Raw genomic sequence first — 24,668 nt, forward strand, 5'->3', positions numbered from 1 at the left:
ACTTAAATTGTTTGTACAGAAAGACTTTGCGTATATGTTTGTTAGGGCGGTGGTACCTATATGTCCTGGACCATGGAGATAGGAAAGTATGAGAACACTGCTTGATTCTGGTATGCCCAATATCTTCCCCTCTTTTGACCAAAGACCTTCTTGGTCCTTGGTCAATCCATCCTTGACCCAAAAAGAAACATCCTCTTCTGTAGCTAATCCCTGTATTTGTGCCACAACGGTTTTAAAGTTGGGTGATGTAAAATGTTCTTTGAAGAACATGGTTGTGGGGGCTGGCTGACCAATGTATAGGGCAGCGGCCTTTTTTGCTTCTCTGTCTGCCAGCGCGTTTCCTTTGGAAATTCTGCTGTTATCTGATGAATGTGCCTTTACTTTGATGACCGCTATCCGCTTTGGGAGTAGAATCGCTTGCAGGAGTGCTTTAATTTGCGTAGAGTTAGCAATTGGCTTGTTGTCAGCGGTTTTAAATCCTCTATTTGCCCATATTACGCCATAGTCATGCGTGACCCCAAAAGCGTACCTACTATCTGTGTAGATGTTTACCTCCTCATCAGAGAAAAGTATGCAAGCTCTTGTGAGCGCCTCCAATTCTTCTACCTGTGCCGAGGAGGGTGGTAAGGCTTTTGCTTCCAACACCACATCAGGTAGTTGGACAATGGCGTACCCTGTCAGGAATGTTGCATCGGAGGGGCGAGAACAACTGCCGTCTATGAAGACGTCCTGTACTCCTGGTAGGGGAATGTCAGTGAGATCTGGGCGAGGGCTGGTTATTGCTGCAACCTGTTCAACACAATTGTGCTTCTGATCAGGGTCTCGTGGCAGCTTGAGCAAAGAATGTAAAAGACGGACAGTGGGATTACTTGGTGGTGCGTGTTTGAGGGTGAGGTTATCAGTATTCAGAAGTGTGATCTCATACCCACTAAGCCTTTGTGCTGTCATATGCTGTGTGTTCATGTTTTGCAGGAGGTGAGTTACTGAATGAGTAGTGTAGAGAGTCAGTTCATGGCCTAATACTGATTTGCTAGCCTCCTGAACTGCCATAGCACAAGCAGCAAGGTTTTGTAGACAAGATGGCATCCCTTGTACTTGGGTAGGCAACTTTTTTGAGAGATAGGAGACTGGTCGGTACCCGGTTCCATGTTGCTGCGTCAAAACCGCAGCAAAAGAATTTCCCGATACCACACAGTATAATTGAAAGGGTTTGCCATATTCTACCAATCCCAGGGCGGGGGCCTGAGTCAGACTTTGTAACAAGGCCTGAAAAGCACAGAGCCTTTCTGTTGTCCAATCTACTGTCTTTGGGGCGGTGGACAAGGTAACCTCCCTCAGAATGCCATCATAATATGAACAATCTGGGATCCATTGGCGGCAATATACGATTGCGCCCAAGAATGAGAGCAAAGTTGCTTTGTCTCTTGGAGGACTGAGAGCCTGCAGGGCTGCGGCACGTTTGGGGGATACCAGCCTGGTTCCCTCCTTCAGAATGCATCCCAGGTATTCTACCTGACTTTGACACCATTGTATTTTCTTCCGTGATGCTAGGTGGCCAGTTCTGGCCAGGTGATGTAACAGAGATGTGGAATCGACCGCACAATCTTCAGCAGATCGACTGCACAGGAGCAAGTCGTCCACATACTGTATTAGTACCGACCCGCGCTCAGCAGTCCATGACTTAATTGTCTCATTAAGGACCATGGAGAAGGCTGCTGGACTGTCCACGTACCCCTGCGGTAATCTTGACCAGGTCAACTGTTTACCCCTCCCCCATGAGAATGAAAACATGGGCAATACCCCATCATCGATCGGGATGCTAAAGAATGCATTCGCCAGGTCTACTACTGTGTAGCAAAGGGAATCAGCAGGTATTTTCAAAAAGATGAAAGAAATATCTGCTACCAAAGGTGGCAGAGGTATAACCTGCTTGTTAACGGCCCTTAGGTCCTGTACAAGCCTCCACTCCCCATTTGCCTTTTTCACAGGGTAGATTGGTGTATTCCAGGGGCTTATAATGTGTTTCAGAATCCCTTTTGCTATGTAATCATTGATTAATGGTGTGATGCCTTCAATTTTTTCAAGTGGCAGGGGGTATTGCTTGTGATATTGTACTTCAGAGTCTGGACGCATTTGTGGTGTGTAAGGTGTACAGTTAATAAAACCCACACTCCCTTTGTTGTCTGCCCATATAGCATGTGTTTCTAGAGTGGGTGGCAATGCTGCAAAGAGTCCCCTGAAAGTGTGTCTCTTTGGAGCATGTAAATCGCAGAACGGTGAGCTGGCAGTGAGGGAGCCCCCTCTGTCAAATTTAATGGTGATATTTAGTTTTGAGAGTAGGTCCCTCCCCATTAAAGATACTGGGCAATCCACAAGGACAGCAAAACTCTGGGTGCACAGTTCCTGCCCCTCTGGAGTGGCCACGGGCAATGGTGGAGTGATGGGGTGGGTAACTGATGTCCCATTTATACCAATAGAGTTTCCCTCAGTGCAGTGCGGTGTGTCATATATGGCATCATTCAAACTACTGAATGTAGCCCCTGAATCCAACAATAGACATATCAGGTGATTGTCTACCCGCAATAGTACCTGCGGAAGACTTTTCCATGATGGATTGTAACACACAAGGCTGAGGGACGGGACATACTCTTGGCATCCCTATTGTGGTGTCCGCCGAGCGGATGGCCACTGCATCGGGATGCGTGGGGGTGGTCTATTAGGCTGAGGCTGGTATTGGGGTTGTGGTGGGGGTGGTTGGGGTTGTGGTGGGTGAGGATACCTGATATCCTGAAGGCGACGGGGGGTGGTGTTGGACCCATTTTGGATTAGTGAATTTAAGCAACTGTGTCACCTTCGTATCGCCACCAGCCATAATGGTGGTGGTGAACAACTGGGGGTTGGCGTTATCTACTGCTTTCCACAGACCATATACCCGGGTACAAAATTCATAGAACTTTTCCTTCGGTCCCTGTTTTGCTAGGATAAGTTCCTGAAGTGCAGATGAACCCTTGTATATAGTAGACCAATGATTCCCCATACCTTTCCAAAAAGCCACCCAATCTTTATTTTCTTCTATGTGGGCTGTCCATAAGGCATCTACGGGATGCCCTTCTGGACTGTCAGGGTCAATTATACTAAGAATCCCTGCTATATCTTCCTTATCCAGGCTCGTCCCTGCACTGTATTTTGCAAGGAAAGCGCCAGCCTCCCTAGGGCTTTTCTTTGGGCTGGGGCATAACTCCTTTATTTTTGACAGTGTGCCTAGGGGTAGGGGAATATGCACTACCGTCTCCCCTATATGCATAAGTGGTGCTTTAAAGGTGGCACCTAGAGTTTCCTGTTCCATTTCTATCTCCGTTTCCCCAGTGGATGATTCACCCTGCTCTCCCTCAGTTAATGTCAATTGCTCCCTTTTCTCCTGTGTGGGTTTTGGGCTTATGGCCGGTTTAGTTTGGCTTCTGAGTGTGGTGGATGGCTGTGAAATTATCTTTTCCTCAGCTTCCTTAATCCTTCTTGCCTCTTTCTCTAGTTTCCTCTCGTATGCCTCTAAATCTTCCCATTTCTTTTTTATCCTCTCTTGCTCTTCCTGCTGTTTCTTATTAAATTCTTTCTGTTTCTCCTCCCATTCCTTTTCCCTGGGGCTTAACTTCCTGACTCCTTCCTCTTCTCCCTTTTCCAGGGACATTCCATCCCTTTCTCTTCTTAAGCTCTTTTAACTTCTCTTCTAATTCTCTTTCCTTCGGATCCAACCTCATAATCCTCTCTTCTTCCCTCCTACGTATACCTTCTGCCCGGACTTCCTCTTCCCTGTTCCTACTTTCGTTTTCCCATCGTGTAACTTGTGCCTGATCAGCTGTCCCATATACCATGGTAGCCAATACTGCTGGATCCAAAGATGGATACAGCTGAAGACATGGACCCAATGTTCCATCCTCTTGTTTAACCATCACATAAGGGGGGGTGCTTCGGGTTGCTGTGATAGGGCGGGTGAGTTTACAGGTTTTGGTGTGGGGGCTTTAGTTACATACTTTGTTTTATATTTGGCTAAGCATTTGTTCCATATTTTGTAACAATCTTTCATGTATTGGGTGTCTTCCCACTTCCCAGGTGGGTAGGAGTGTTTGTGTACCTGACACACCTTGCTCACTTCCTTCCACTCGTCTTCAGAACAGGGACCTACTGGCCCCTGGTCATGTATCCCCAATTGTTGGCACCTCTCTCTGACCTGTGTCCAAAACGGTTCTACCTGTGGCCCCGGTAGTGTGTTTTTAACATACTCATATGGGGATGGATTGGCCATGGTCTGGGTTGCCGCAGAATTCCCTATCTAATAACCTTGGCAGGGTGTGTCTAGTACAGGGACAGAGATGAAAGCAACCTGTTTGTGCTATAATCTGTTCCCTGACTTGGGAATAAGTCCCCTCGTCTGTTATCGCTGTGGGGCTGATATAGCTATGTAGGTTAACCCTCAGTACTCGGTATAGGAAACCCCTCCTTGTGGTAGGATATACTCCCCTTGCACCAAGTCGGTATGAAAACCCGGTTGGTCTAGTGGTGAGCAGGATCCACGTCCTGTCAACACTAAGGAACAGTAAACCAAACGTGCAATGTGGGCAAGCGGGTGCTATCTCACTACAATCGGGTTCCTGATTTATGTTGTTCATTTAGTGCATATATGTGTAATGCCTTAATAAAATCTTTCAAATCAATACAGTACTTTACATTCAGTTGTCATACACATATATATCATACACTTATCTCTAATTCTCTAATTCTCTATACACTCTAACTACTGTATATACTTACGGTGGTACCTAAAAGAAAACAAGCAAAATCTTATATACAGTGGCCAAATAAAGTTACATTATATGAACATGTTATAATAAGTGCACTTTTCAATATTTTCCCCAAAAATTGGGCGTCCACTCAGCCACTCCTTATACTACGGGCGTATTCTATACTTCCCGAGTTTTAAACACACATATATCTACCTAACACAGTCAGACCAACCTAGTCAGACTATTTAAAAAAAAAAAACAAAAAACCAAAAAACCTGCGAGCCCTTCTTAACCCTCCAAGGGACCAGCCTAGTCCGTTGCGAAGGCACAGTTATGTAAATAGGTGGGTATACAAGGTTATTTGAACATGGCAAGCATCAACACCAATTACCAAAAAATAGGTAAAAAGGAGTAAAATGACTTACCTGCTCAAACACACCCCACTTCTGGTACCAAAACTGTTAGGCGCCCGTCTTCTCCTTGTGGCCTAGGCTCTTGAGATGGCTCAGTGGAGGCCCTCGCCGGCGGTTAATCAATTACACATACACACACCAGGTATGCTGAATGATTACAATAGTTTATTGAATGATTTGCTGTTTTATGCTGTGCCTCTACAAGACTCTGCCCCATTTGGGGGCCAATCAAAATGATACACATAAATGTTCATTAGCATATTTAGTAATTTCTTAATCTTGTGATTTTCCATATATTAGTAATGTCTTCATCTTGTGACCCTAATGTTAACCCCTATAGTTCAAGTCATTACAGTTCAAAAGATTCCTTACTTTCTGTTATCGTCTGCTGACCATGAGATGCCCAATCACAACTTCCTAAAAAAGCTAATTCTGGCCGCCGTTGGCCTTTCATACCCAGCAACAGTGTACAGATAGAAACCACAAACGGATGTTTCCTTAGATGAAGACATCAGACATAAATGAGATAATCAGTTATTAAGTAATACTGTCACAAGATGTAAGGTGCAGTTTGTTACATACACTAAAGTATTTCATTATATTAGGTAAGCAAATAAGCAGTTCTAAACATATCTCATGTTAGGGTATAATCAATAATCAATCAATAATGCAATGTATTATGGAATCTCCTTACAGGCAGCTACATACATAATAATGATACATTTACCGCTAGAGAGTAGAAGTGGGAAAAAGTCCTATAACCAGAAATTTAAAAGAAGTTCAGTGATCCAGAGGCCACCTTGAGCCGTCCCCATCTCCCCAAGGCAGAATCTATCTCCAAAAAGCTTACAAGAAGCCACACTCTTGGACCAGAAAAGAAGAAAACAGATAGCACCTGCGATGCAGTCCCTAAATAATATTAAATGAGTAAATAATAGATAATCCTGCTTTAGTAGTGCTGACAGAGTGACAGAAAATACCAGACTAGCAACAAAAGGGAATATTTATAGTATTGTTCATGTTAATTGATTTTAATTGTAAGATATGTTCATGTATATTTCACACTATTTATCTTGTATATGTGTCTTATTTAGAGTTCAAACAAAAACAACAATATATATAAAAAATTATATATAGAATATAAAAATATCTGAAAAAAAATGTGTGTGAAAAATCACGTGTATTGTTGAGGAAATTTATTTATGGTGTATGTGTTTAATAAGAAGAGAGGACCTAACATGATAAAAAAGATAAAGTGAAAAATAGGTATATGTGGGCAGTATCCGTGTGTTAGCAATAAGTGTGGGATCAAAGTATTAATGTGTACATGTGTGAAAAACTGCATAAAAAAACATAAATCTAAAGTTTTAATGACTAAGGTAACTGGCTATAAAAACCACAAAAAAAAACACCGAAAGGCGGGAGGTAAAAGGATAAAAACTGAAATGTGCAAACAAAAATAGACTTAAAGAGGAGTTCCATCCAGGGCGTCCAGTAAAAAAAAAGAAAAATTAAAAGTCAGCAGCTACAAATACTGCAGCTGCTGACTTAATCGGACACTTACCTGTCCCTGGGTCCAGCGATGCGGGGGATCGAAGCCCCGCTCGTCTCCCCCTCCATTCAGCGGCGCCGGTATTGCAACTGTGGGCGCTGGGCTGTAGCTTCACAGCCTGGCACCCACTGCGCATGCGCGAGCGGCACCGAGCGCTGTGATTGGCCGCTCAGTCACCTGGGACCTGTAATGGGTCCCAGATGATTGACAGGAGGGAGGGAGCAGAGCTGAGCCCCTCCTGTGCCGAGGGGGAAGTGATGTCACCAGCCAAGGCACTGGAAGAGGCAGACTACGAGGGACCACCTAGCAACAGGCATTTAGTAAGTAAAAAAAAAAATATATCCAAATGTTTTTTTGTATTTCTTTTTTTTTAATTTTTCATGTAGTTTTTTTTTTTGGGGGGAACCCCACTTTAATTACCTTGGCAGATGAAGTGAAGTTTTGTTTTTGTAAAAGGCACCGCACACCATTAGATAGACTATGCCATGTGTTTGACAGTTGGCAAAGTGTGTTGGCCTAAAGGTCTCACCATTGGAAAGAGAAAAGGATTTCTCCTTTCTAATGAGGGAACAATAGGAGCAGTGTCCACATAGAAAAGAACCATAAAGTGGGCAGTGTTTTCTACTGGACTCCCTTTTGTACTCACTCTGAACTAACCTATCTTTGATAGAGGTAGCTCGTTTGTAGATAATTGACGGGGTTTCAATCATGAATTGTTGGACTTTAAGTATAGTCCAGTGTCTTTGCATAATTTCCTTCATTTGCGTGTGCTGTTTGGAAAAATGCATGATTATTCTTGTTAGGTCAAAATCAGAATTACTTTTAGATTTGTGTTTGAACAAACGTTCATGACGTGATTAATGAATTGTTTTGTTGCAAGCTTTACATAAACAGGAACGATTGTACCCTCTCACTAGCAGTCTATTTTGAAGTTTACCGGCCTCTTCTTTAAACAGAATGTCATTGGAACAGTTTCTGCGTAGACGAAGATATTGTCCATATGGAATGGGATTTTTTAGAGGGGTTAGATGGAAACTCTCCCCATGCAGCGCTGTGTTGCCAATAGTATTTTTACGAAACAGAGCGCCGCATAGTTTTCCCTCCAAGTTATGATTCACCTGAATATCTAGGAATGTAATAGTTTTTTTGTCATGGACCATGGTGAAATTTAGGTTGTGATTGTCGATATTAATCTGTTGAAAGAACTCCAAAAGAGTATCCTCTGTCCCCTCCCATATGACGAAGATGTCTTCGATGTACCGGAGCCATGTAGAAATATGGCTCATGTACTCGACAAAATCCTTGCCACTGAGAAGGGATTGTTCTCACTCCCCCAGGTACAGGTTGGTATATGATGGGGCGCAGCAAGTCCCCATCGCTACACCTTGTACCCGGAGGTAGTGGGAACCATCAAAGGTGAACAAATTGTGACTGAGGATATATTCCAATCCTCAGAGAATTCATTTGTTAAGGGCCTTGTCACATTAAGAGCACTGTTGGAGGATCCTTTGTAGAGCTGCCAAGCCCCTGATGTGGGAAATTGAGCTATATAGGGCCTCCACATCAATGGTAACAAGAATGGAATCTTCAGAGATGGTTAATTCATCAATCGTCTGCAAAAAATGAATGATATCTTTGATAAATGAAGGCAAGGTCCGAACGTAGGGTTGTAGATATGCATCAATTACTCTACTTAAATTTTCGGAAATGCCTCCATTGCCGGAGACTATTAGTCGCCCAGTTGGGCTTACTGGGTTTTTATGTATTTTGGGTAAGCTGTAGAAGGTAGGTACCCTGGGATGCTTGGTCCTAACAAATTCGTATAGGTCCTTGCAAATTGTACCACCCTCATTCGCTTGATCTACAATGTTGTAAAATTCTTATTAAGTTTATCTATAAGCCTGACCGGGATGGATCTATACCAGTCTCTGTTGTCTAGAATTTTCTGACACATCGACTTGTAGACTTGGTTGTCCATGCGGGCAACATACCCACCTTTGTCTGATGGCTTTATTATGATCGATTCCTTGTTACGCAGGGATTCCAAAGCTCTGTATTCGTCTGAAGACAGATTTTGAGGAGTTTTTTTCTTGTGTGGCAACAAACAGATGTCTTTTAATGTTTGTTTCAAAAATGTAGCTATGTTAGGATTTGTATTTAATGAAGGAAATTAGGTGGAAGGTTTTTTTAAACAGGATAACTGGATTTTGTGTGGATTTGTTGGTATCTTCAAACAACTTATACAGATCTAACTGATCTATCAGGTCATTTGTATTGCTTTCTTGAAATGGAAGAGTCAGGTCGCGTAATGCTTTAAATTCCCTCATACTGTATTGGGACCAATTAGTGGTGCCTATATCGGTATTACTTTTAGCGTTTCTACATTTTAGCATTAATTTGCATGCGAAGAGTTGTAAATAAGTGACAACCTCAAAGAGATCAAAATTCTGTTGACAATACCTGTATCTCAGCTTGTGTTATAGAGTGTGAAGACAGGTTAATGACATTTAGTTGTCTTGTTAGATCCATATTACATAGGGTTTCAGTCCCTTCCCTCCTCTGTTCGTTTGGGGGGAGCAAGCCTGCAGACTCGATGTGAATGATCTTGGACCCAGACTGTAGAGGAAGGTGAATTTGTTTGAAAGGAATTGCTGGGTTTGCTATGTGATTGCTGATCTCTAGATTTATGCTGTCTTTTCAAATGTATGTTGTTAGTATTCCATTTGTATGTCCTCCCCTCCGAGAATGCCGTTTTGTCTCTCCAGAACTTGGTCTCTTTTCTTTGTAAAATATTTTTGTTAAAAGCTGACAAATTTTCTTTTCGTTTTGTCTGTAGTTTGGAGTATAAGGCATGGTGTTTGAAAGGAGCCAATGGCAACTCCAGACTACTAATCTCCGTGTACAACAACCCAATCTGTTTGTTGTACTCCCTAGTAAGGATGGCCATCATTTCTTGTGAACATTGCTGCAAATTTATTTTCCATTCTTTTTTCCATTCTTCACTTATCTGTTCTAAATTTGGAAAAATTTGTATGCTCAACCCAAATGGGTTGATTTTTTCTCTTGTGTACCGATCAAACGACTTGGTGTGCCAAAAGAGTGCAGACTTTTTTTTCTAAAATTCTACCTAACTTTTGGACAAGAGAAGAGATTTGCGTTTCAATCTGATCCCCCTGTTTGAAATCAGTCTCATACCCTGACATTAAATTTGCCCATTCTTCGCCCTAAAAATTACTAATTTTGTTAAAAAGAATGACTTTACAGAACTGTGCTATTATCGCGATATATGATGGAAAATGTCCTTTAATGTGTAAGCAGAGCTCATATTTTAGACAAATTCATGAATTTGAATCCCATTTTGGTATAATAAAAATACTTTTGTTAAAAATCACTATTTCTAACTTAATCAAGTTGGTGCTAAAAAAACCCTTGGGGTAACCATTCCATGTTGTATTTTTTTTATAACCTAACCATGCCTTAAACTTCTTAACTTTATCCCTGACCTGTCTGGTCTGTTTCTTGACCTTTATGGTGCTGTTTGTTCCCTAAGGTTCTGAGATTAAATTACACAAAGGTGGACTCTATTTACTAATTAGATGACTTCTGAAGGCAATTGGTTCCACTATATTTTAGTTAGGGGCATCAGAGTAAAGGGGGCTGAATACAAATGCATGCCACACTTTTATTTATTTGTAAAAAAAAATTGAAAACCATTTAGAATTTCCCTCCCACTTCACAATTATGTGCCACTTTGTGTTGGTCTATCACATATAATCCCAATAAAATATATTTACGTTTTTGGTTGTAACATGACATACATTTAAAGGGATATGAATATCTTTTCAAGGCACTGTATACATACACAATTACTTACTCTCTCCCTTCTGAAGAGACAAGGCTGGCTGCAACTTCAGCCTGTTCACTGCTGCTGGCAGAAAAGTATGGGTGCTGTGCTGCAGATGACGTGGGGCTTGATAGGCTGTGCCCTGTTTAAGGCCACCCTCCTCAGTTTGCAGACAACAAATGTGACTGCCCTGTAGCAACATTTTTCCAGTCGACAGAGAATTGAATGAGTGGCAACAGTATTGATACACTGGGCACCAGACAAGAAAATGAAGGTCATTTGCCCCGGGTGTCTGGGTGGGTTGCTCATGCTGCAGAAGCTCTGCTAGGTTTGGACCCCCTTATTTCCTTCCTTATCTATACCCAGCCAATGTGTGCAGTGAGTGTATAGTGAGACACACACACAGCAGATATTAGAAACACACCAGTGGGACTTACTCATATGTAAAAGACACATCAGTCTGTTTATTTGGCATTTATTACACTGCAATTTCTCTATATGAACTGACTGGAGAATCGCTTTTCTCTTTATATTGCATGAAAAAAACATGTTTGTGACTCACAGTTGCATGTCTTTACACTGCAAATATATGTAGCACTGCCCCCTCGGGGGTTGCTTGGTAATGCATGCTCTCCTGTGCAGCCATGACCCTGTGAACTCTCCAGCCCCTCTGACACACTAGGTTCAGATATGTTGTGTACACCTTTAACCACTTGCCGACCGCCTCACGATGATATATGTCGGCAGAATGGCACGGGCAGGCAGAGTAACATATGGGTATGTTACTCCCCTCCCACAGGCAGGGGGCGCGGCGCACCCCCACCCGGTGCCTGAGGCGGTCGGCATTGTTCCAGGAGTGATCTGTCCTAAGAGGGAGGCCACTGATTCATGGCCTCTCTCTCACGATCGCTCCTGACGAATGAGAAGCTTCCTCTGCCTCTGAAACTGTAAACAGAAGCAGAGGAAGTGATGTCATCTCTCCTCGTGAAGCCTTTTAGTTCCGGTGCCCGAGGAGAGGAGACATCAGAGTTACACCAACAGCACACTAACACCAGTACACGTAGGCACATAAATCACCCCCACAACGACCCCCCCGATCACCCCCCCCCCCGCACCCCCTGTCACAGTGACACCAATAGCAGTTTGAATTTTTTTACTGATCACTGCATTGGTGTCATTTTGTGACTGTTATAAGTGTTAGGGCAGTTAGTGGTAGGCCCCTTTAGGTCTAGGGTACCCCCCTAACCCCCCCTAATAAAGGTTTAACCCCTTGATCGCCCCCCAGTTAACCCTTTCACCTCCTGTCGCCAGTGTCACTAAGCAATCTTTTTTCTGATCGCCGTATTAGTGTCGCGGGTGACACTAGTTAGCCTGTTAAATATTTAGGTTTTTATAGCATCAGGTACCCCCATATACTACCTAATAAAGGTTTTAACCCCCTGAATGCCCCCTAGTTAACCCTTTCACCCCCTGTCACCAGTGATCACCGTATAAGTATCACAGGTGACACTAGTTAGCCAGTTAGCTATTTAGGTTCACCGTCAGGTTTTTATAGCTTCAGGTACTCCCATATATTACCTAATAAAGGTTTTAACCCCCTGATTGCCCCCTAGTTAACCCTTTCACCCCCTGTCACCAGTGATCACCCTATAAGTGTTACGGGTGACGCTGGTTAGTTAGTTTGTTTTTTATAGCATAAGGGCACCCGCCGTTAATTACCCAATAATGGTTTAACCCCCTGATCGCCCGGCGGGTAATATCAATTAGGTTTTAGGGTCAGTCAGGGTCTGCGTTGCCTCAGGCAGCGTCAGATTAGTGCCAATAGCACTAACACCCTTGCACGCAGCATACACCTCCCTTAGTGGTATAGGGTCTGAACGGATCAATATCTGATCAGATCTATACAAGCGTCCCTAGCAGTTTAGGGTTCCCAAAAACACAGTGTTGGCAGGATCAGCCCAGATACCTGCTAGCACCTGAATTTTGCCCCTCCGCCCAGCCCACCCAAGTGCAGTATCGATCGATCACTGTCGCTTACAAAACACTAAACACATAACTGCAGCATTCGCAGAGTCAGGCCTGATCCCTGCGATCGCTAACAGTTTTCTTGGTGGCGTTTGATACAGTTGCTGACAGCCTAGGAGCTTTTTTTCCTGTGAGTCTCATTAGTGTACCAGTAAATTTAGAGCCCAAAATGGCAAATCGAAGGTACACTAGTGAAAAGGCCTACACGTATCTGAGCATGACAGATAGTGAAGAGGAAGTCACTCATCTGTCAGATTCAGGCTCAGAATAAGATCCTGTAGACCACAGCGGCTCCAGGACAGATAGCTCTGACAACGGAGTTGTGGACCCTCCCAAGGTCAGGCATACCAGACTCCGATCTTCTTCTGCTGTTGTTGGGGTGCAAGAACCGCAGGGCTCTCATATGGAGCAGAGAAGTACTAGTGCCGCTCATCCTTCTGGTGAACTGGCAAGCACCAGCGGCCTAGTACACCCTAGTCGTACATCCAACACTGCAGTATCACGTGGTGACATGGCGAGTCCCATAAGTGCAGTTCAAGCTGGCGAGGTGGCAAACACAAGTAGTGTCCCGCTGCCACCAAGAAGACAAAGACAGGCCGGTCGTGCCCATAGTGTCCTTCCTGCAGAATTTGCCAATCCTAATTGGGAGCCCACCACTTCTGCAGCACCCGTACTTCCCCCATTCACTGGCCAAACCGGAATTCAGGTGGAAACAGTTGATTTATGTCACTTGATTTTTATTCACTGTTTTTTCACGGGAGATCTCTATAGATTTATTGTGAACCAAAGTAATTTGTATGCTGGTCAATTCATCGCCGCTAATCCCCAGTTGTCCTCCCTTGCCAGAGATTGGAAACCAATTACGGTATCTGAATTTAAGACCTTTCTGGGCCTATCCCTCCTCATGGTCGTAACTAAAAAGAATGAGTTGCGGTCATATTGGTCCACTGACCCAATTCACCATACATCCGTGTTTTCTGCTTCCATGGCCAGGGCACAATACGAGCCGATCTTGTGGTTCATGCACTTCAACGACAATGAACTCTGTCGTCCTTGTGGAGACCCTGGATACGATCGGCTCTACAAAATTTGGCCCCTCATAAACCACTTCAACCAACATTTTGCAGCCTTGTTTACTCCCGATCAAGTTGTCTGCGTTGATGAGTCCCTGATTAAATTTTCTGCCCGCTTGTCTTTCAAACAGTATCTTCCCAACAAGCGTGCCAGATACGGGGTCAAGATGTATAAGCTCTGTGACAGGGCAACAGGCTATACATATAGTTTTGAGGTTTACGAGGGAAGAGATAGTCACGTAGAGCCGCCAAACTGCCGAGATTACATAGGGAGCGCTGGCAAGATTGTGTGGGACTTGGTGTCACCCTTATTCGGAAAGGGGTACCATTTGTATGTGGACAATCATTACACGAGCGTGCCACTTTTTAGTCACTTGTTTGATCATCAGATTGACGCATGTGGCACCGTGCCATCTATTTGCCGGGGCTTACCCCGGAGGCGTGTAGATTCTCGTCTTAGGCTGGGGGGAGAGAGCCTGCTTGAAGTGTAATAACTTGCTCGCTGTGAAGTGGAGGGATAATAAGAATTGTTTCGTTCTGTCCTCCCTTCATGCAGACACGACGGTCCAAATTCCTATGGCGACTGGTGTTGTTGAGAAACCCCTCTGTGTACACGAATATAACCAAAATATGGGAGGGGTGGACCTCAGCAACCAGTTGTTGGTGCCGTACCTAGCTGCCCGTAAGGCCAGACGCTGGTACAAAAAAGTGTCTGTTTATTTATTTCAATTGGCTTTGCTGAACGCTCATGTGCTATACAGAGCTTCAGGAAGAGATCGTCAGAGCCCTTCTGTTTCCAGACGGTGCTTCAGCTCACCTTCCCAATCCAAATGCAGTAAGCCGGCTGAATGAGAGGCATTTTCCGTATGTCCTCCCTAGTACCCCTACCCAACAAGCCCCCCAAAGAAGATGTCGTGTCTGTAGCAAGCGCGGATATAGGCGTGACACCCGCTATTATTGTCCCTCCTGTCCTGACAATCCTGGTCTCTGCACTGGTGAATGCTTTGAACGCTACCATACACTAGTGGATTTTTAGCGTAGGGTACAGCACTGCACAGACTAGGACACACTTTCACAGGGTCTCCCAAGATGCCATCTCATTTTGAGAGACCCGAACCTGGAACCGAACCGTTACAGTTACAAATAAAAGTGTAAAAAAAAAAAATATATATATAAGATAAAAAAAACAAAAAATTTTTGTCGTTTTGTTGTGCTCTCTCTCTCTCTATTCTCTCTATTCTGCTCTTTTTTACTGTATTCTATTCTGCAATGTTTTTAACCATTTTTTTTAGGTACGCCATTCAGCTGCAGTGCTGATTTATTTATCTTGACAGCAAAAGCTTTTGCTCCTACGATACATAAAGCCATGACTCCAGCACTGTAGGAGGTGATTTCACCACCACAGTTAAAAAAAAAGATCACATATGCCGAAGCATGGGGGCAGCAGGGGTGGAGGAGCGACTTGCTCCTAACTTTTGGGGCGGATGCCCCCATGCTTCGGCATACAGTGGGGATGGAAAGTATTCAGACCCCCTTAAAGTTTTCACTCCTTGATATATTGCAGCCATTTGCTAAAATCATTTAAGTTCATTTTTTCCTCATTAATGTACACACAGCACCCCATATTGACAGAAAAACACAGAATTGTTGACATTTTTGCAGATTTATTAAAAAATTAAAACTGAAATATCACATGGTCCTAAAAATTCAGACCCTTTGCTATGACACTCATATATTTAACTATTTTAATATTTAAGGTGATTTCTTCTGATCATCCTTGTGATGGTTCTACACCTATATTTGAGTCCAGCTGTGTTTGATTATACTGATTAGACTTGATAAGGAAAGCCACACACCTGTCTATATAAGACCTTACAGCTCACAGTGCATATCAGAGGAAATGAGAATCATGAGGTCAAAGGAACTGCCTGAAGAGCTCAGAGACAGAATTGTGGCAAGGCACAGATCTGGCCAAGGTTACAAAAAAATTTCTGCTGCACTTAAGGTTCCTAAGAGCACAGTGGCCTCCATAATCCATAAATGGAAGACGTTTGGGACGACCAGAACTCTTCCTACAGCTGGCTGTCCAAACTCGGGGGAGAAGAGCCTTGGTGAGAGAGGTAAAGAAGAACCAAAAGATCACTGTGGCTGAGCTCCAGAGATGCAGTCGGGAGATGGGAGAAAGTTGTAGAAAGTCAACCATCACTGTAGCCCTCCACCAGTCGGGGCTTTATGGCAGAGTGGCCCGACGGAAGCCTCTCCTCAGTTTCAAGATTCTTTGGTCTGATGAGACCAAGATAGAACTTTTTGGCCTTAATTCTAAGCGGTATGTGTGGAGAAAACCAGGCACTGCTCATCACCTGTCCAGTACAGTCCCAACAGTGAAGCATGGTGGTGGCAGCATCATGCTGTGGGGGTGTTTTTCAGCTGCAGGGACAGGACAACTGGTTGCAATCGAGGGAAAGATGAATGCAGCCAAGTACAGGGATATCCTGCACAAAAACCTTCTCCAGAGTGCTCAGGACCTCAGACTTGGCCGAAGGTTTACCTTCCAACAAGACAAAGACCCTAAGCACACAGCTAAAATAACGAAGGAGTGGCTTCACAAAAACTCCGTGACTGTTCTTGAATGGCCCAGCCAGAGCCCTGACTTAAACCCAATTGAGCATCTCTGGGGAGACCTAAAAATGGCTGTCCACCAAGGTTTACCATCCAACTTGACGAAACTGGAGAGGATCTGCAAAGAAGAATAGCAGAGGATCCCCAAATCCAGGTGTGAAAAACTTGTTGCATATTTCCCAAAAAGACTCATGGCTGTATTAGATCAAAAGGGTGCTTCTACTAAATACTGAGCAAAGGATCTGAATACTTAGGACCATATGATATTTCAGTTTTTCTTTTTTAATAAATCTGCAAAAATGTCAACAATTCTGTGTTTTTCTGTCAATATGGGGTGCTGTGTGTACATTAATGAGGAAAAAAATTAACCTAAATGATTTTAGCAAATGCAGTATAACAAAGAGTGAAAAATGTAAGGGGTCTGAATACTTTCCGTCCCCACTGTATATATTTTAGGCACAGATTGCGTTAAAAAATGTTTTATTTTTTACTATTGTTTTTGTATTTGCTTTGCTGGTATGGTATGTCTTACTGTTATACTGTAATGTTACTTTGTTTTATTGTTAACCATCATTTGCTTCGCAGGTACGCCATTCAGTTGCAGCGCAGATTTATTTATCTTGACAGCAACAGCGTTTGCTCCCACGATACATAAAGCCATGACTCCAGCGCTGTAGGAGGTGATTTCACCACCACAGTAAAAACAAAATGGTGCATGTATGCCCATCATTGGAAGTGGGTGGATGAAGGGAGGTATTCTAATGGTGGGCATACCCACCAATCAATTTCTTTTTTCATGCAGCCCACAGGCTGCATGAAAAAAAAAGATAACAATATATGCCCATCAAGGACCAGCAACCTACTGGTATGTTGCTGGACTTTGAATGGTTATACCAGAATGATGCCTGCGGGTTTAGGTATCATCTTGGTATCATTCTTTTCAGCCAGCAGTTGGCTTTCATGTAAAAGCAATCCTAGTGGCTAATTATTTTACAAGCAGTGGGAGGGAACCCCCCCCCACTGTCTTCCATGGTTTTCTCTGGCTCTCCTGTCCCAACAGGGAACCTGAGAATGCAGCCAGGGGTTCTGCCAGCTAACCATAGAGCTGATCAGAGACCAGAATGGCTCCAATCATCTCTATGGCCTAAGAAACCAGAAGCTACGAGCATTTCATGACTTAGATTTCGCCTGATATAAACACCGCCATTGGGAAATTGGGAAAGCATTTTATCACATCTTGGTGTGGTCAGATGCTTTGGGGTAGAGGAGAGATCTAGGGTCTAATAGACCCCAATTTTTTCAAAAAAGAGTACCTGTCACTACCTATTGCTATCATAGGGGATATTTACATTCCCTGAGATAACAATAAAAATGATAATTAAAAAAATGAAAGGAAAGGAACAGTATAAAAATAAAATAAAAAAGCAAAATAAATAATAAAAAAAAAAAAAGCACCCCTGCCCCCCCTTGTTCTTGCGCAAAGGCGAACGCATACATCGTTAATCTAAAGTGGTAACCTGTAAAGGCTTTTAAAGGCTTTTAAAAATGTATATAGTTTGTCGCCGCTGCACGTTTGTGCGCAATTTTAAAGAATGTCATGTTTGGTATCCATGTACTCGGCCTATGATCATCTTTTTTATTTCATCAAACAATTTGGCAATATAGCGTGTTTTAGTGCATTATAATTAAAAAAAGCGTGTTTTTTACAAAAAAAATGTGTTTGAAAAATCGCTGCGCAATTACTGTGCGAAGAAAAAATGCAACACCCACCATTTTAATCTGTAGGGCCTTTGCTTTAAAAATATATAATGTTTGGGGGTTCAAAGTAATTTTCTTGCAAAAAAAAAAATATTTTTTCATGTAAACAAAAAGTGTCAGAAAGGGCTTTGTCTTCAAGTGGTTAGAAGAGTGGGTGATGTGTGACATAAGCTTCTAAATGTTGTGCATAAAATGCCAGGACAGTTCAAATCCCCCCCCCAAATGACCCCATTTTGAAAAGTAGACACCCCAAGCTGTTTGCTGAGAGGCATGTCGAGTCTATGCAATATTTTATATTTTGACACAAGTTGCGGGAAAAAGACAATTTTTTTTTTTTTTGCACAAAGTCACTAAATGATATATTGCTCAAACATGCCATGGACATATGTGAAATTACACCCCAAAATACATTCTGCTGCTTCTCCTGAGTATGTGACTTTTTGGGAGCCTAGCCGCATACAGGACCCCAAAAAAACAATCACCGCCTTCAGGCTTTCTAAGGGTGTAAATTTTTCATTTCACTCCTCACTGCTTATCACAGTTTCGGAGGCCATTTAAAGCCCAGATGGCACAAACCACCCCCCCAAATGACCCCATTTTGGAAAGTAGACACCCCATGCTATTTGCTGAGAGGGATGTTGAATCCATGGAATATTTTATATTTTGCCACATGTGGGAAAATGTCAAACTTTTTTTTTTTTTTTGGGACTTATTGGCTTACAGGGGCGCTGTTACGCTGTGCTCTTACATTGAAGGCTTGTAAATGCCATTTGTTTGGCAAAACCTGCCTGCCTGCATTGGCTCTTTTTCCCTCTCGGTTCCTTGCCTATTCCTACTCATAATTTGGTTAATAGCCCTGGACTATATTATACAGCTTCCGGGCAACCTTCCATTACAGCCTATCATTGCACATGCCTATTCCTGCTTGATCATTTATTTGGTCACTACAGCGCCCCTATTTCCTATAACATTGAAGTTGTTGTTTTTATTAGGTCTTTCCTTTGCCCTCTGCAGCAAGAGAGTGGCAGTGGGGGCTTGCCGCCCTACTGGAACTGGACCGCATTGGCCCTGCTTTGTTGGGCTGTTGGGAGCTATATATGTTTTTTGATATATTCTATTCCCCCGATGAAGCCAATGTTTTGGCAAAACTAGTAGGGAAGATTTGATCTGTCATCACCATCTTGGCCACCATTTCTCTGGCCAACAAATCACCTATTTGCTCCCATATTACAGTGTATATGTGATTCATTATTTTGTATCATTACATTTTGTTTTTAAATTTTTGTAATAAAATTTGATAAGCTTCTTACAATTTATATTGTGTATTGTTTTGAAACTGGCACCATTATAATCCCCTCTCCCTTTGCACTTCCTTTTGTTTGGGTACAACACTGCATGACCGCGCAATTACCAGTTAAAGCCACGCAGTGCCAAATTGTAAAAAGTCCTCTGGTCTTTAGGCAGCCAAATGGTCCAGGGCTGAAGTGGTTAAATGACACACAGACACAAAGCGAGTAGTTTTTAACTCCCTCTGGTTTTATTTATTTGAGAAGAGAGATTTAACAATAGCAGTTAGTAATGGCAAATCAATGATAACAATATACACAGTCACAGTTGGATACCTTGAGAAAGCTATTAATGGATATAAGGAAATGTTTCTGCTTTAAAGAAGAACCCCGGGCTGGCCTATAATACTTTTAATCCTAATGAGAGATAACGTACTATAGTTACCAGTAAAGTGTCCCCTTTAAGAGCAATAAACAATAATGTCCTAAAAGCAAGGCCTTGCCTTGCACTGTCTTCACTGGCATGTTGGAGCTCATAGAACAAAAATTCCTTTATTTAGCAAAGAAATGAACAGGGCAAGATTGTTGTCTCTGTCCTGTAGCAATCCTATATGTAATCCAAGGGAATGTGTTAAAAGTGTAGTACTTATGAAAGGCATTGGGATCTGTGGACAAAGGCCCCCTCACCAATCCTAATGGACCGCGGTACCATCCCGGACGGGAAGATCAAACGATTCTTCTTACTGCGGATGGGCAGAGATGGCGATCAGTTTGCTGACTCAGTGAACCGATTGGTTCCACAGTGTTCAGCCATGCTGCAGAGCGTCTCCCTGACAGCGGACAGCGTCTGTACTCTCTGGGGCTGGAGCTGGAGGTTGTGTATCTCGTGATAGGCACAAACTCCTCACACAGTGGCGATATGGTGCTCACACCATAAAATCCAGGAAACAAGAGAGCCTGGGCCTGGTCAGCAGATAGTTTGCTGGGAGATGTAGTCCATAGTCATTTCTGCAATTCAGCAATGCCTATCCAGAACACTACAGCTCACACAATGCTTTCCTCTGTGCTCAGAAACGTAATGTCAGTGATTCTAGTCCAACACTAGGGGGGCATAGGATCAAGCTGGAATAATAGGAGGCAAGTCTGCAAAGTCAGATAACCGTAGTCCGCTCCCGGCTACATATAAATGAAATCCTGATTGGTGACACAGAATGTATACCCTTTGATAGGGAAGTGTTCTCCTGCACAGACAACAGCTTTGAAAGGAAGTGTTGAACTATTGACGATTGTATTGATGTGTGCAGAATTGGATTATTTTCATAACAATAACCTGATGAGTACAAGCCATGTGATTATCCTAGAGATGTTTTGATCAATGGCTTTATCTAGACAGGCTTGTTTTCCATCAGTTACTATTCAGCATTATAGTCTATGTTACAGATTTATGGAATTTATTGGGGTGATACTTCCTGGCAAGCATGTCAGTTACAAGATCTGAAACACCATAGTTAATTTAAAGCTGAACTGAAGGATGAAAAAAGTATTACAGTATATTTCTCTACACCTAGATTTACTAAGCATTTGAAACTTTAAATGCAGGGAAGCTACTGCAAGTGTATTCATTTTGGTACCCAGAGTTGGACAGTGTTATACCATATGCTTTGAAGTAATTCTAGAGAATTTTCAGGCTACTACAGGAGCCTTTTTGCCTCTCGTGTTGAGTAACCTCATTAATATTTTTTGCCTCCAAATAAGGATGTTATTATCATGTTATTAAGACTTATTTCTCCCCTACCTGATGGTTATCACTATTGAAGTCTGAGTAATAGATGTTATTTACTGAAGGAACTGTATACATGCATGTTGCAGACATTAGAAAGTTCAATCTCCTATATAATTGAGCTGCAACCAATAGTCATGACACTTATATATTTTCAATAAAATACATAATATTCTGTGGTCCATTGCACTTCAAGGAGGACTCCTTTACATGTTTTTAATGAAATTTTCTGTGGGTCTTTTTGTAACCTGTTTTTTTTTCTATTTGATTCATTTATTTATTTATTTGTGAAGTCTTAAAATAAGTTTGAATATATTTTTTTTCTTTTATTCTATTTTGTTTTTTATGTATTCAATTTTTATTCATTTACTTTGAATTTGTGTATTAGGGCCATCATTTTTGGGATATCCATATTGCCTAAAAGGTGGGGCCTTCCTCTCAAACTTAACCTAAAACCTGTATTTTAATTAACCAGATTGCACGGCCAGCTTTGTTTGATCAGAATGTGGTAAACTCCATGACTGCAGACATCGAGAAGGTAGACTTGTACAGCATTGGATCTCAGGCTCTTCTTAGCAGTTGTAGTGGTGCTGATTCGGACAGTGATGTCTACACGGAGCGTGAGTCTGCAACCAAACTTTTTTTTGCAGCATTCAAAAATACATACATTTTATAAAAAAATGTTTAATCTATTTCTTCATTATTCTTGCATAGTAACTTGGTACTGCAATTTAATTATTTCAAATACACTTCACTAATTAATTTGCTACTTAATTAATTTGCTACTATAGAGATCAATGGGTCAGAAGGTTAAACGTAAATCGCTGGGCACTTTTTATCAATTATTGTCTTACATATCAACAGGTGCCTCTGCGGGGCACTAAAACGTTTGATGGAATTCTCAAAAACTAAACACATTCATATAACTGTTTATTATTTTAACTCAACTATAACATCAGGGTCTGTCATTAAAAGGAAGAAAAGAAGTAAAAGTAATAAAAACACACATAACATCTAATTCTTCAAAACACAAACCCTATATGTATAGACCCATCCACAGCATGACAGAGATTACATTTATCCAGCTCGGGAGCTGCCATAGTGAAAGCTACCCAAATAAAACTAGACATATACAGTATGCGTTACATAATAGATAAAGACATTTGCTGTGGAGTAGTTCAAACACCTCAATGTGTTTCGCTGCACACTTCTACAGGGCAGGGGTATGTCAAATGGGAGTTATCCAGATGGTCAGTTTGCAGGGGCTATACAAAGCCCAAAACAATATACCCAAGGCACTCAAAGAGGTGCAAAGGAAGAGCAAAACCAGCACCAAAATCACAGTCCAAAAACGGTTTGTATGAAAGAAAATGATCTCACAAATGCATACTCCTGGTCAGTGTACCATCCCAATGCAAAGGGTATTTGGTAGAGTGTGTCTCGGTGTAGTAATGAGTCCAGGTATCCCCCTGCACCATGAGAAACACAGCAATGTTCCTGGCTAGCTGATAAAAAAAAAAACAAAAACGATCCATCTAAATCTATCTGTGGCCAGATTTAGGCAAGGTTAAAACAAACATTTGTAATGCAAACAAGGTCACACCTAATGGCAGTTAATCAGATATGATCATACAACCAATGGAAAAAATAGATTACAGACAGGTATTCAATCCGAATCCAAAACAGGAGATAGTTTTGAACTGAAAATTCAACAGAATTCACAGAGGATCCATAGATTGTATGACAATCGCTGGGAACATTTTTACTTTAATGCTTTTCTATTACCCTAGGCAGAGTTTTGGTGCCTGACAGTATTGGTGGCATGATTAGCATGAAGCATTCTCACAACTGTATAAAGTATAGCAACCCTCAAAAATTCCACTCGTCTGATCGCATTTTGCGAGTGGATTTTGAGGGCTGGCGAGGAAGGGATGCCTGGGAGTGGGGGGGTTGAGCACTGCCGGCGGGCGGATTGTATGGGAGTCTTTCAGCACTCGTGGAGGGGAAGAGAGGAGAGCAAGCAGCAGGATCATCACAGTGTGAGGAACATCTCTAGCGGCTTTCATTTCAATAGCTGTGTGTTCCCCACACTCGCTGTCACACACAGCCCCGTCCCCTGGTCCCGGGAATTTGATAGACAGATCAACCGGGACAAATGACATGTATCAAAGTTCCCCGGCCGGGGGGGCGGGGCTGTATGTGACTTCAAGCAGCAGGAACACACTGCTATTGAAATGAAAGCTGTTCCAGTAATGTCCCTCAGTGCTCAGATCATCCAGCCAGCAATCCTCTTCCTCTCCTCTGTTCCCCTGCATGGTGGACACAGGCAGGCTGCACGGTGGACACAGGTAGGCTGCATTGGTGGACACAGGTAGGCTGCATGATGGACACAGGCAGGCTGCATGATGGACACAGGCAGGCTGCATGATGGACACAGGTAGGGTGCATGATGGACACAGGCAGGCTGCATGGTGGACACAGGTAGGCTGCATTAGTGGACACAGGTAGGCTGCATGGTGGATACAGGCAGGCTGCATGGTGGACACGGGTAGGCTGCATGGTGGACATGGGCAGGCTGCATTGGTGGACACGGGTAGGCTGCATTGGTGGGCAAGCTGCATTGGTGGACATGGATAGGCTGCATTGGTGGACACGGGTAGGCTGCATTGGTGGACACGGGTAGGCTGCATTGGTGGACACGGATAGGCTGAATTGGTGGACATGGGGAGGCTGCATTGGTGGACATGGGTAGGCTGCATGGTGGACACAAGCAGGCTGCATTGGTGGACTACCCATGTCTGCATGGTGGACACAGGCAGGCTCCATGGTGGACACAGACAGGCTGCATGGTGGACACGGGTAGGCTGCATGGTGGACATGGGCAGGCTGCATTGGTGGACACGGGTAGGCTGCATTGGTGGGCAAGCTGCATTGGTGGACATGGATAGGCTGCATTGGTGGACACGGGTAGGCTGCATTGGTGGACACGGGTAGGCTGCATTGGTGGACACGGATAGGCTGAATTGGTGGACACGGGTAGGCTGCATTGGTGAACATGGGTAGGCTGCATGGTGGACACAAGCAGGCTGCATTGGTGGACTACCCATGTCTGCATGGTGGATACAGGCAGGCTCCATGGTGGACACAGACCGGCTGCATGATGGACACGGGTAGGCTGCATTGGTGGACATGGGTAGGCTGCATTGGTGGAAACGAGTAGGCTGCATGATGGACACAGGCAGCCAGCATGATGGACACAGGCAGGCTGCATGATGGACATAGGCAGGCTGCATGGTGGACACGGGTAGGTTGCATGATGGACATGGGTAGGCTGCATTGGTGGACACGAGCAGGTTGCATTTGTGGGCACGGGAAGGCTGCATTGGTGGGCATGCACAGGCTACATTGGTGGGCATGGGTGAGGCTGCATTGTTGGGCACGGATAAGGCTGCATTGATGGGCACAGGTGAGGCTGCATTGATGTGCGCAGGTGATTTATTTTTATAACTTAATTCTGCATAAAAAAATTAAGTGTCATTT

The 24,668-nt window shown here is 43.2% G+C and overlaps 1 protein-coding gene across 1 annotated transcript in view; it reads left to right on the forward strand.

Moving 5' to 3' along the window:
* The window catches only part of RFX6 (regulatory factor X6), a 215,435-nt gene that overhangs the window by 156,629 nt on the left and 34,138 nt on the right, over positions 1–24,668 (forward strand). The window contains exon 12 of the mRNA XM_073629129.1: positions 21,604–21,748. Coding sequence (XP_073485230.1) covers positions 21,604–21,748 — 145 coding nt within the window. The remainder of the gene's footprint in view (positions 1–21,603; positions 21,749–24,668) is intronic.

This window comes from Aquarana catesbeiana, linkage group LG04 (assembly GCF_042186555.1).
Source record: "Aquarana catesbeiana isolate 2022-GZ linkage group LG04, ASM4218655v1, whole genome shotgun sequence".
NCBI lineage: Eukaryota > Metazoa > Chordata > Amphibia > Anura > Ranidae > Aquarana > Aquarana catesbeiana.